The 12,588-nt window shown below is 39.3% G+C and overlaps 1 protein-coding gene across 1 annotated transcript; it reads left to right on the forward strand.

Annotated features, from left to right (window-relative positions):
- Window positions 1-13: 13 nt before the first annotated feature.
- ube4a (ubiquitination factor E4A) lies at window positions 14-12,430 on the forward strand. The gene is made up of 20 exons (XM_083549388.1): window positions 14-148; window positions 2,888-3,057; window positions 4,796-4,972; window positions 5,296-5,408; window positions 5,516-5,668; window positions 7,385-7,544; window positions 7,637-7,839; window positions 7,939-8,130; window positions 8,219-8,552; window positions 8,645-8,771; window positions 9,523-9,830; window positions 9,961-10,093; window positions 10,181-10,371; window positions 10,467-10,567; window positions 10,714-10,827; window positions 10,979-11,153; window positions 11,255-11,435; window positions 11,525-11,672; window positions 11,756-11,913; window positions 12,003-12,430. The coding sequence occupies exons 2-20, from the start codon at window positions 2,931-2,933 to the stop codon at window positions 12,136-12,138; spliced, it is 3,231 nt and encodes a 1,076-aa protein (XP_083405514.1). The 5' UTR covers window positions 14-148; window positions 2,888-2,930; the 3' UTR covers window positions 12,139-12,430.
- The last annotated feature ends 158 nt before the right edge of the window (window positions 12,431-12,588 follow it).

Below are 12,588 nucleotides of genomic sequence, written 5' to 3' on the forward strand. Positions count from 1 at the left end.
CTCAACGACCAGCGTAGATGATGCCCTGACTGGTGACTGCACCGGTGCTGTCGCCACTTGATGACGTTTTACACATTCGTGTTGATTCCGGAAAAAGCAGTGCTCAAACATATAGCGAGTACCATAACATTACAAACAGCTTACACAGGTATGGCGTTTGCCTTGTTTGATATGTTCACCTTAGATTCTACAAATATTACAGCTAATTTCGACGGTTGCGACTTCTTTTTTTTGCAACTGTGTGAGAAATGTTAGTGTGCTGATTGACGTGCTCGCTCCAGGCTGCTGTGCGAGCTAGCATGTCAGCCTGTTAGCTGCTAAATGGTAGCTTACTTGACAGACAACATCTGTTCTGACAACTGTTGAAATGTTTCGCTTCTTTGACGAGGATAAAAATCGCATTGGGTCATATAACATGCCTATTTTTTAAGGGTAGCACTAAACTCTACTGCATGACACATCAGGTTTCTGAGCTGCAACATACAAAAGAGCAGTGAAAAAACATGACAACATGGGTCTGGTGGTGTAGTGGACAATGCTGTGGTACTTACTGAGGAAATTGTACTTGCTATTGAAGTGGTATTTTGCTGTAGAAATGGTACTTGCTATTGAAGTGGTATTTGTTGTAGAAGTAGTATTTGGTTGTAGAAGTGGTATTTGTTGTAGAAGTAGTATTTTGGTTGTAGAAAAGGTATTTTGTTGTGGAAGAGGTATTTGGTTGTAGAAGTGGTATTTAGTTGTAGAAGTGGTATTTGGTTGTAGAAGTGGTATTTGCTGTAGAAGTGGTATTTGCTGTAGAAGTGGTACTTGCTATTGAAATGGTGTTTGTTGTAGAAGTGGTATTTTGTTGTAGAAGTGGTATTTGCTGTAGAAGTAGTATTTGGTTGTAGAAGTGGTATTTGTTGTAGAAGTGGTATTTGGTTGTAGAAATGGTACTTGCTATTGAAATGGTGTTTGTTGTAGAAGTGGTATTTTGTTGTAGAAGTGGTATTTTGTTGTAGAAGTGGTATTTGCTGTAGAAATGGTACTTGCTATTGAAATGGTGTTTGTTGTAGAAGTGGTATTTGTTGTAGAAGTGGTAGTTTGTTGTAGAAGTGGTAGTTTGTTGTAGAAATGGTACTTGCTATTAAAATGGAATTTGTTGTGGAAGTGGTATTTTGTTGTATAAGGGGTATTTGTTGTAGAAGCGGTATTTGGTTTGCTTAAGTGGTATTTTGTTGTAAAAGTGGTATTTACTGTAAAAATGGTATTTACTGTAGAAATGACTCTCGCTCTATAAAATAGTACTTAATATTGAAATGGTGTTATAGGAATGGTATCAAACATTTCAACGGTCATTCCTTCCCTATGAAAATAGCGTATTTGGTACTTGGACATTTCCGGTTAGTTAAAGCGCACAATCGAAACATAAGGTTTATACACAGTGATATTGTGTGGGACCACATTGTTCATGCTCTCTCAGAGCAAGAACTGAGAGATCTGCTTTCAGACAATTCAAGTTTTTATAAAACAACCTGGATGCTAACTAGCAACTCGAGTATATCTACTTCTGTCTTAAACCCACATGATGAATAAGAATTTAATATGAATTCGTTTATAATTTTTTTTAAGACACGTTAGCCTGCATTGTATTCCATACACCTTCTTGTTTATTCGTGCTCACACACAGAGCTCAGAAGAAGCATTCAAACCCTCACACACACTGTTCCACCGCAACAAGGAGCACAGAAACATGGCTACACACTTCACCTGATCTAACCACAAACATTAAAAAATGTATGAAATATTTATATATGCAATAAGTTATGATTGAACACAACTAATTTTGTCTTGTTCTGCCGATCGGTTTATTAAGACTGCAGTTAGGACACCGGAAGGAGCTCGGGAGATCACAACATCTGGTTAATTGAACATCGGGGGTGAAACTCAGAAATTAACTGTAAGATACTTAAATGACAGGAGGAGTCAGTTGTGATCTTAGGAACCTTTACTGAACATAGTGCTGCATTTTACTCCCATCTTAACTCAGCCTTTGCTGGAACACACTAAACGTCACTTCCCCAGGAGGAAACTAGCAACACCCTCCCAGTCCTCTTAAAGGAACCACACCATTGCAATACTCAACCAATACACTACCTTCACCACAGCAGATTAAACAGTGCATCCCTGCACTCTCAAAACTCCCGAACAGACTCTTCTTTTCCCACGATTTCAAACCTTTTTCAAAGTTTTAGTACATTATTATAACTTCCCTCCCTACAATTTAGTAGAATGCAGTTAGCAATGTGATTTATCGTTAGTATAGACATACAAACTTACCCGGTCATGCAAGTGCAATGCACGCTAATAACCTCCCTGGTTTCCTTAGCAACAAACCAAACAGAGGACGTTTTGACAGCGTTTGAATTGCTTCAAAGTCACCAAACACAGGATAAAAATCATTCACGAAGTTTGACCAAACTGTTCAGACTTTTCCGATAAGGAAGTAACTGTAGACATCCAGACCACGATTCTCCCGTGTGGACGCACTCGGTCTCAACCAGATAATAATACACGTCTGGATACAGTTTATTTCAGGTTTAACTAAATGAAAAGTTGTCGCCTCAATGTCTGATTTAAGGGTTCTGGTAATCCCACTTTATCATCTATTTTAGCTTTAATGAATATCGTAACTGTTCCGTTTTAGCTGGACTTGCACGTCTTTTTTTTTTTTTTGTGGAAGATCCGTCAAAAAAATGGCACCACCGGAAATTCTTAATCTCAACGCGTTTGTTATTGTTTACTTCATTGAAATGGTCTATGGAAATGGAACTTGCTAGAGAAATGGTACTTGCATTACTGTATTGAAGCCTGTGAAACTAAATGTTCCCACTGTTCCCCCTTGCAGGCTGGTGTTCAGCACATGTGGATGGAGTTGATGCTCCAGTGAAATGACAGACCAGGGAAACAATAATCAGAACATCTCTCGAAACCCTTTTGCTGCTCTTTTCAGTTCGCTTGCTGATGCGAAGCAGTTTGCATCAGGCCAAAAACTACAGCAGCAAGCTGAACCACCATGTAAGTGTCTATGTTCCAGCTGTGTAATACAGTCAGCTTAGAAATTATTAGCATCCTTGATTCAGATGGGTAAAAAGAAACATTATTAAATCAGGACATCAGGCTACATTGGTGATATTAAGCTAATTATTATCATCCAAAAACATTTTGGTTCATTACCAGTTTTAACCATCTATACCAGGGGTGCTAATAATTCTGGAGCTGAATATAAATGAATCAGTAATGTGTAACATGTATACATGTGGTAGGGGTATCAGAGTTGTTGTTGTTTTTTTTTGTTTTTCTTCTGAAAATAATGTATATAAAAATAAAGATATAAATATTTTAGAATGAAAAATGAAATGGAAAGAAATAGTCTGAAGTTTGTAATCAAAAATAATAAATACAGTGAAAGGATAAGATGAATTTTTACAGCTCATTTCTAGGACAGTATTTAAATATTATAATAGTAAATAGTAATACATTAATAATTATTATTGTAATATTGACCATGAAAATCTTTTCTTTAAAAGGTCAGATTTTCTTTAACCCTTTTTGACCAAAGAATTTGTTCAAAAGACAGTTTAATGGAAGAATCACACAATTTGGTTTAATGTGGGTTGTAAGTTTTGCTGAATCAAATGCAAAAAAATGTATTTAATAGACGATAATACTTTTCACACATTATAGCTGAGGCTATAATTTGTTATGAAGTTTTTCATATCAAATTAGTGAAGAATCATGCGGCAGATACACAGTGCAAAAAAATAATTCATATGCATGAATTGCTTCAGGTAATGTTCTGAAAGAAAATGTGATCTCTGTGACTTTAATCATGGTATGGTTGTAGGTACCGGTTGGGCTCGTTTGCATTTCTCATAAACAAATTTTCTCCAGGGATTTTCTCACAGTCTTTAGAGTTTAGACAGACAAGTGCAAAAAACATCCTGTAAACACAGGGTCTGCAGGCTGTAACTTGATGCTGAAATTTGTAAGCTTGAATCGTGTTGATGAGAGATGAGAGATAATGGCCAGACCGGTCTGAGCTAAGAGTAGTGTAAATTCACTCAAATAAGCACGCTTTAATACAGTGTTCATCAAATTTTGAGGTGGATGAGCTACAACAGGACCGCATCAGGTTTCACTCTTGCCAGCAAAATACAAGAATCTCAGTCTAACATGGACAAGTAAAAAAAAAAAAAAAAAAAGGCCATGTGATTTGTCAGGTTGGGTTCAGTCTGTGCCCATTAAAGCCTCAGATTCCTGTTCTTGGCTGACAGCATCGGAACCGGATGTGGCTTTCGTTAACACATCCACCTAAAAGATTTTATGTTTTGTGTATGCTGAGATGCGTTTCTGCTCAGTGCTGTTGTAAGAAGGGATGATATGAGTTGCTGCATGCTTCCTGGCAGCTCAAACCAATCTGACCTTTGGTTTGAGTTGATCTCAGATCTATCTGAGAGGCATGTCTACCCACAGAATTGTTGCACACTCGATTTGTTTTTGCTTTCTGCACCATTCTATACAAACTGTTGTGTTAAAATCCCTGAAAATCAGCATTTTAAACCAGGTAACAAAACCATGACATGTTTAAAGTCACAGAGATGATATTTTTCCCTCATATAGATGTTCGATGTCTAATGATTAACTGAAGATCATGACTGGTATAAGCATGAGGTTATGCATAGTGCTGCTGCTACAGGTTGAGGTTAATTGGATAACTGCATAAATACTATAAATCGTAAATCATGCCTTACAGCGGAAGAATCCGGGGAGAGCCAGTCCGAGTCTGACAACTCTGTGTCAGACAGCATCGGGGACAACGATGACTCAGTGGCCGAGATCAGCCGCTCATTCCGCTCACGACAGGAACTCTGTGAGCAGCTTAATGTCAATCACATGATCCAGAGAATCTTCCTTATCACCTTGGATAACAGTGAGTGCTCTAATGGTTTGTCCACATCACCGTTAATGATCTCAGTTTCCTATATTCATATATTGGTCGAAGGCTTTTAAGAAATGAGTCATAGACTATAAGAAAAATGGCTTCTTTTGATCTCACAAAATGGGTCTGAGTAACACTGCTTTCCAGAAGTAAGGGAAATGACATCACCACTTTCTGTTAATCATCTTAGTCCTATCCCTGACTTTTCCGAGATTCGGACTTACTGACTTTTGTCCCTATTTTTGAATTCCAGTCTTCACAGACTTATTTAATGCTGATACCTATTCATATTCAAATATATTTTTTGCCTGAAGGTGACCCTAGTCTTAGAAGTGGTAATGGCATCCCTCTGCGCTGTGTCTTCCTTGAAGAGATGGCAGCTGACCTCGATGGCCAAGACTGGCTCGACATGGACACGATAGAGCAGGTGACCAGCATAGTCTCAACACTGTTGAAAAATGGCACACTTTCAAAAATAGCTTGTGATTTATTTATTTTTGTTCAAGAGACTAATATGTACACGCGACTTCCCAGGCCATTTTCAGCAGGCTTCTTTTACTGGAGCCGGGTAACCACCTGATCTACATGACTTCTTGCAGCGCTGTGAACCTGTCAGCAGATCGCGATGCTGGGGAGAAACTAGCCATACCGTACCTTTATGCCTGCTACCAGAGAGCTAAGGAAGAGGTGTGTGACACACAAAACTCTACTTTACACAGTTGCATATATCTGTCTGGAGCCAACCTATAGTGAGCCTTAGTGCAGAAAGATGCAAAAGTCAGTACATTTCAGTCCTTCTTTTCCATTGTCCACTAATCAAATGTTTCAGCAGTAATCTATGAAGCACTGAGCTTTCCTATCAATTTTTGTGCTGTTTGATTTATGTTCGAGGTTGGAAGCTAAAAAAAAAAAACGATGAGTGATGTGATTAAAAGTCCTCGTTTTCTGATCACCTGATCATCACACCCATATGTAGGTCTTCCCAAATTGTTCCCACAAATTAGGAAGCACACTTCTTAATAGGATGGCTCTGTCTGCTGTTTCAGCAAGACTATGCACGTGTACACAAGTCATTGAGGTCATTGAAGACGTGGTTCGTGCAAAGCTCTGACTCCAGCTCCTGAACACCTTTGGGATGAACTGAGCGCACCCCAGGCCTTTTCACCTGACCTGGCTAGTACTCTTGTATCTGAGCACAAATCCCTATAGTCATGCTCCAAAATGTAGTGGAAAGCCTTCCCAGAAGATTTAGCAGATCCTCTGTTGCGCTTTTTCCAATCACATGCCCTCGTGTTAATTGTTCAGCTGAAGCGGAAGATCGTCAGACCAGAGAATAACTACAGGGCTAGAGACATTAGAGCGGAAAAAGAGTATTCTATTTACCCCCTCTGGTTTGATATCTTCTTCTTTTTCTTTTTCTTTCGGCTGCTCCCATTAGGTGTCGCCACAGCGGATCATCCATCTCCATACTACTCTGTCCTCTACATCTGCCTCTTTCACACCAACTACCTGCATGCCTTCCTTCATGGCTTGCTTAAACAAAAAGTTGAATCGACAGAGGAAAAAGGCTTATTCTACCTGCATCAGATTTGAGGCAGTGTTTCAAAAGCTAGCCAAAAGAAAGTGTGAAGCATCACTACAAATCAACTAAAGTGATGATCTTCTTTATAGCCATAAATGAATTATTGATTAGGGCTGTCAAAATGCAAACACAAATTAATTTAAACAGCACAAATTTGATTAATTTCTGTTTAACCATTTTTATAAAAAAATATAAATATATCAATAAATATAAAAGAGGCTAAATTAAAACCTTCAACACAACACACGTTCATTCATGACATCCTTTCTTTACCGAGATATAAAAGAAAAAATCTCTACCGAAAAAATTATATTTAGTCACTAATTTGTTTTACTGATGCGCCAAGTTTTAAATCAAACACCAAAATCCCCTATGACGCACACATCTGGCAATTACACCTGTCCATGTGGAAACATTCGGTTTGGCGCCCTGATAATTTACATAATTTAAAACACCATAATAATAAAATATTTTGTTTTCATGCTCTATGTTGAATTTGGTTTGACTAATTATAAACATCCATGTTTGTTCATACCCATGTAGAATAAAGTATTAAAAACTTGAAAAGTTTAATTAAAGGTACATTTAGAACAGACGAGTAAACTCCTGACAATCATGCAATTGATCGCAATGAAACATTCGAATCTCCTGACAGCCCTATTATTTGTTTCAATAAGTTAAACCTCACCCTGAAATACTTAAAATATACGTATTCTTCCGTTTAAATATGATTCTAGCCTGCAGTGATATAGTGGCATATGAAGGGTGTTTCCAGTGTGATTGTTTTGTTAAAAATTATTCATCAAATTTGTATCAAACAGGTCACGAAAGTGCCAGAGAAGTTGCTGCCATATGCTGTGCGCTGTAAGAACCTGACTGTGTCAAATGCTCGTACAGTGCTGCTTACTCCAGAGATCTACATCAGCCAGAATGTGTATGAACAGCTACTGGACCTGCTGCTGGAGGCGGTCAACAGAGCACGTATGTCATTGCCATTACATAATCACTATTGTGATGTGGTAATATACATTATTTATTGATTTTTTTGTTGTTGTTTTTTTCAATGTTCGCAGATATCAATGAGGTGGTGGAATTTTTAGAGGAAGTTATCGCTGGCCTTTTGGCTGACCAGGAAGTGCGCACTTTTGGGGAGGTTATGGTGCCAGTATTTGATATTTTCCAGGGTCGTGTGAAAGATTTAGATCTTTGCCAGCTGCTGCTTTATTCCTACTTGGAAATCCTAGTATACTTTAGTCGACAAAAAGACATTGCAAAGGTTTGAGCTTCGTTTCAATTAATGCGATTATGAATTAGTAGAAAAAACATGAAAAGCCTTATAAAAGTGAAAACTAGTCTGATTTGTCCACTCTTGTAGGTTTTGGTGGAACACATTCAGCCCAAAGATCCTATTAATGGACTTCAGTATCAGAAGAGTCTTCTGGGCACTTTGTTAAATATATCATGTCTGCTGAAAACCCCAGGAGTGGTGGAAAACCATGGCTTTTTCCTCAACCCCTCCCGCACCAGCCCACAGGAAATGAAGATTCAGGAATCTAATATCCACCAGGTAACAAAACGCTGCTTGTCTTGTTAGTGTGTTTGAGTATAGAATTCAGGAATATTTTTCTCTTTGTTTTGTCTATTTCCTTTATTAGTTTATGGGCCAGTTTCATGACAAGCTGCATCAGATTCTAAAGAATCTACTGCAGCAGTCGACAGAGACTCGTCACCTTCTGCTCTCGTGGCTGGGCAACTGTTTGCAGGCCAACATGGGTCGTGCCAAAATCTGGGCTAACCAGATGCCTGAGATTTTCTTCCAGATGTACGCTTCAGATGCATTCTTTTTAAATCTAGGCGCTGCCCTCCTCAAACTCTGCCAGCCCTTTTGTCGCCCTCATTCTCCGAAACTCCTAACCTTTAACCCCACTTACTGTGCACTTAGAGACTTGAGTGAGGAAGAGAGACGCAATAGGAATGTGCATGCCAGAGGTAGGGTATCTGTCTTCCTTTTTGAACGTTGCACATGTATTTTCTTATCAACTCCTAAAGGTCATAAACAAATCGCATACTTCCCTTTCCAGGGCTTGAAAAAGAGACATGTCTGATTCCTGTTCCGTCTCAGCAAACTGTTGACTTTACCCAATCATACAGCCTCCTCACGGAGAACCTGATCCTCACTCAGCTCACCCTGCACCTGGGCTTCCACAGGTCATTTCTGCTCTGTTACCTACATACTCACCTACACAAAAAGTTATTTAAAGGAATAGGTATGAACTTGCTAGTACAAACGTTATGCCGATATTTACAACTATTCGATAAACAAAAATAATTCATAATAAGGGCCATTTTAGATTCATTCAAAATGTGCCTGATTGTTCTGTTCATTTTGGATAGACAATAAATTTAGGAAAAAGATCCTGAAGCACTTGCACTGTGTTTGCAGCTCGTCAGATAGCAAGCTCAAATTGGATTGTGCATTAAATGTGTTTCAGGTGAACTTTAGTGTGGATGTAGAAATCAATGTTCCATGTCCTCTTTATATGTGAAAATTAATATTTTAAGCATTGTTAAAATATCTAAAGTATTGTTTGCCTTGTCTGCCAATCATGTCAAAAATACTGATGCACAATGAAGGGTCCAAGCTAATATAAGCATTCATGGAACACCACTGAACAAATCTTTAATTGTTATTCGTCATCATAATAAGCAGGCCAAGCATTTACATGCTACACTTATAGTGGGGTAAAATTGAATTATCCATTTTATTGACATTAGTAACATTTCTGGTGTTTTTCTCCCCTAATATGCAAAAAAGCATAGCAATATAGCAAAAATAAAATGACTACGTAACGGCATTGTAACACAATTTGCTTCGGAAAGCAGCTCAAACGTTTTTATTTTCTTCCTCTCATAGACTCCATTACTGATCAAAAACCCTTATGTAAATTTCTCTGCACAGACTACATGATCAGATGGTGAAAATGAACCAGTCGCTGCATCGGCTGCAGGGCACGTGGCGGGAAGCACAGCTCAGTGGAGGGCCAATGGCAGAGCAGCTACGGGAACAGTTTGAGCGCCTCATGACCGTTTACCTGTCCACCAAGGCTGCTGCCACTCAGCCTGCCATGCTCCAGAACTGCCTCAATCTGCAGGCGTCCTGTGCCTCTCTGCTCGTACAACTCAGTCTGGGAAACCAGGGCCCTGAGCACATTCCCCTCTCCTTCCCTCTGCCTCCACTACAGAACAGCCTGCTCTGCTATGTGCCAGGTGATACAGCTTCTTATTAATAAGACCTCTTTTTGGTCTCAAATACCTGTTAGAGGCGATTAGATATTTCGTATAGATTTGCTGTATTTCAGCATTCCCCAAAGTATATCGGGCGTGTGTGCTTTTGCAGAGTTTTTTGCTGATAACATGGGCGATTTCTTCATATTCCTGCGGCGCTTTGCCGACGAGGTGCTGGAGTCATCCACGGAAAACTTGGAGCAAGTCTTCAACTTCATCACGGTGTATATGGGAAATGTAGAGAGGTGGAGAAAACGTTACCTTTTACATTCTCTACGTGTGTCTTTTCAGGTGTTATGTTATTGACATCAAACGTACCTGTTTACTGACAGAATGAAAAATCCACATTTGCGGGCAAAGCTGGCTGAGGTTTTGGAGGCCGTGATGCCGCATATGGATTCCGCGTCACCTGGAGCTCCCCAGACTATTATGTTCCAGCGACAGAGGGCGTTCTGCTCCTACTGCCATGCACCCCATCTAGCTGAGGCTCTCATCACTGTGTTTGTTGACATTGAGTTCACTGGTGAGTTTCAAATCATCTTTTTTTAACAAGTCATCTAATCTCTGTCACTTGTGATGGCATACCTGTGTTCTCTTTCCTTTCATCTATATTTTCAGGTGATCCTCACCAGTTTGAACAGAAGTTTAATTACAGAAGGCCCATGTACCCCATTCTGAAGTACATGTGGGGAGAGGAGAACTATAGAAAGAGCATTAAGGTAGAAAAATATCGATGGAAAGTTAATTGCATTAAAAACTGGGCTCATGTTTTGTATGTCACTTAAAAGGTAGCAAATTGTTGTACTTTTGGTTTGTAATTTAATGCAGGTTAAAAAGATCCTGAAGCTCTTGTATGTTATTTTAGCATTTGGCAGACTTTGCATCTGAAAATCTTGAGGCCATGAATCCACCTCTCTTCTTGAGGTTTCTTAATCTGCTCATGAATGATGCCATCTTCTTACTAGATGAGGCCATACAGGTATTCGCTTTTGACTGCATATAATTTTATATATGTATTGCGCATTTGTAGTGCTGCTCAGATATCTGACAGTGATATACCTATGTGAAATGATTGTGTGATAAATTGATTTAGCTGAACCCTTGTTCTGTCTGGGGGTTTTTGGTTTTAGTACCTGAGTAAGATCAAGCTCCTCCAGATAGAACGGGACGGTGGTGAGTGGGAGGGTCTGGCTCCTGACGCCCGCCGAGAGAAGGAGTCCAGTCTGCAGATGTTCGGACAGTTGGCTCGCTTTCACAATATCATGTCGAATGAGACGATTGGAACACTGGCTTTTCTGACATCGGGTGAGATATGTGGTGGTATTTTGTGCATTTAAAGAATCATGATGAAATATCATTGAATTTCTTGGTGATTATAATTTTCTTTTTTTTTTTCTTTTTTTCAGAAATCAAAGGCATCTTTGTTCATCCTTTCCTTGCTGAAAGAATCATTTCCATGCTCAATTACTTTTTGCAACACTTGGTGGGACCCAAGATGGGTGCTCTTAAAGTGAAAGACTTCAGCGAGTTTGACTTCAAGCCTCAGCAGCTTGTGTCAGACATTTGTACTATCTACCTAAACCTGGGGTAGGCTCTTTTATATCTATTTAACATGTGTACGTCTCCAGCAACATCATCAAGGGCTTCAACTAAAACTAAACGTTTTTTTTCTTCAGAGATGAGGAAAACTTCTGTGCCACGGTCCCAAAGGATGGGAGGTCGTATTCCCCCACTCTTCTCTGTCAAACTGTTCGAGTCCTAAAGAAGATCAACAAACCTGGGGATATTATAGTGGCTTTCAGCCAGCTAGCAGATAAAATAAAGGTTTGATGCATTATTGGTTATTATTATTATTATTATTACTGTTGTTGTTGTTGTTTTCTTAACTTCTAAACTGTGTCATAAAGTCTTTGGCAGACCGGCATCAGCAGGAAGAAGAGACCTACTCAGATGCTCCTGATGAATTTTTAGATCCCATTATGTCAACCTTGATGCTCGATCCTGTGGTTCTTCCTTCCTCCAACGTCACAGTCGACCGTTCAACAATAGCACGCCACTTGCTTAGGTGTGTGGCACAACGTTCTGTTCATATACTTTCACACGTGAGCTTCCCGGCCTGATTTTCGTATTGATCTCATCTTTTTTGTCCTGCAGCGATCAGACAGACCCTTTCAACCGCAGTCCACTCACCATGGACCAGATCAGACCCAATGAGGAGCTAAAGCAACAAATCATACAGTGGCTAGCTGAACATAAGCAGGGGGGCGTGCAGATGGGACCCAGTGGCTAACGCGCTCACACACACACGCACACAAACACACAAAGCCGCCAATCTTCTGTTTATACATGTCTAAGCCTCCTAAAAAAACAGGACACAATTTTGCATTACAGGAGCAACACACACACATCTACTGACATGGTATAATCTAAATGACTCTGTTAATGCCAGATAGATTAAAATAACCTACACATCTGTCTAAAGTTGCTTTAAAATCATGTCAGCTCAAAATCATTGCCTGTAGTGCTATAAGGTCTAACTGTGCAGCAAGCCTTTATATTGCTGCAATAAAAAGTCCATAATACTTGCTGTCTTGCTTTCTGACCTGTAAAGGATTTTTTTGTTAGTCTGTACAGACAATATAAAAAACTTAAAAAAAAATAAACTAGATAGTTACATAGAGTTATCCTCTATCTTTAAGGAAGGCAAGTTTAATAAACTGACATTTTGGTTATCATACTC

This window comes from Silurus aristotelis (assembly GCF_946808225.1).
Source record: "Silurus aristotelis genome assembly, chromosome: 8".
Classification (NCBI taxonomy): Eukaryota; Metazoa; Chordata; class Actinopteri; order Siluriformes; family Siluridae; genus Silurus; species Silurus aristotelis.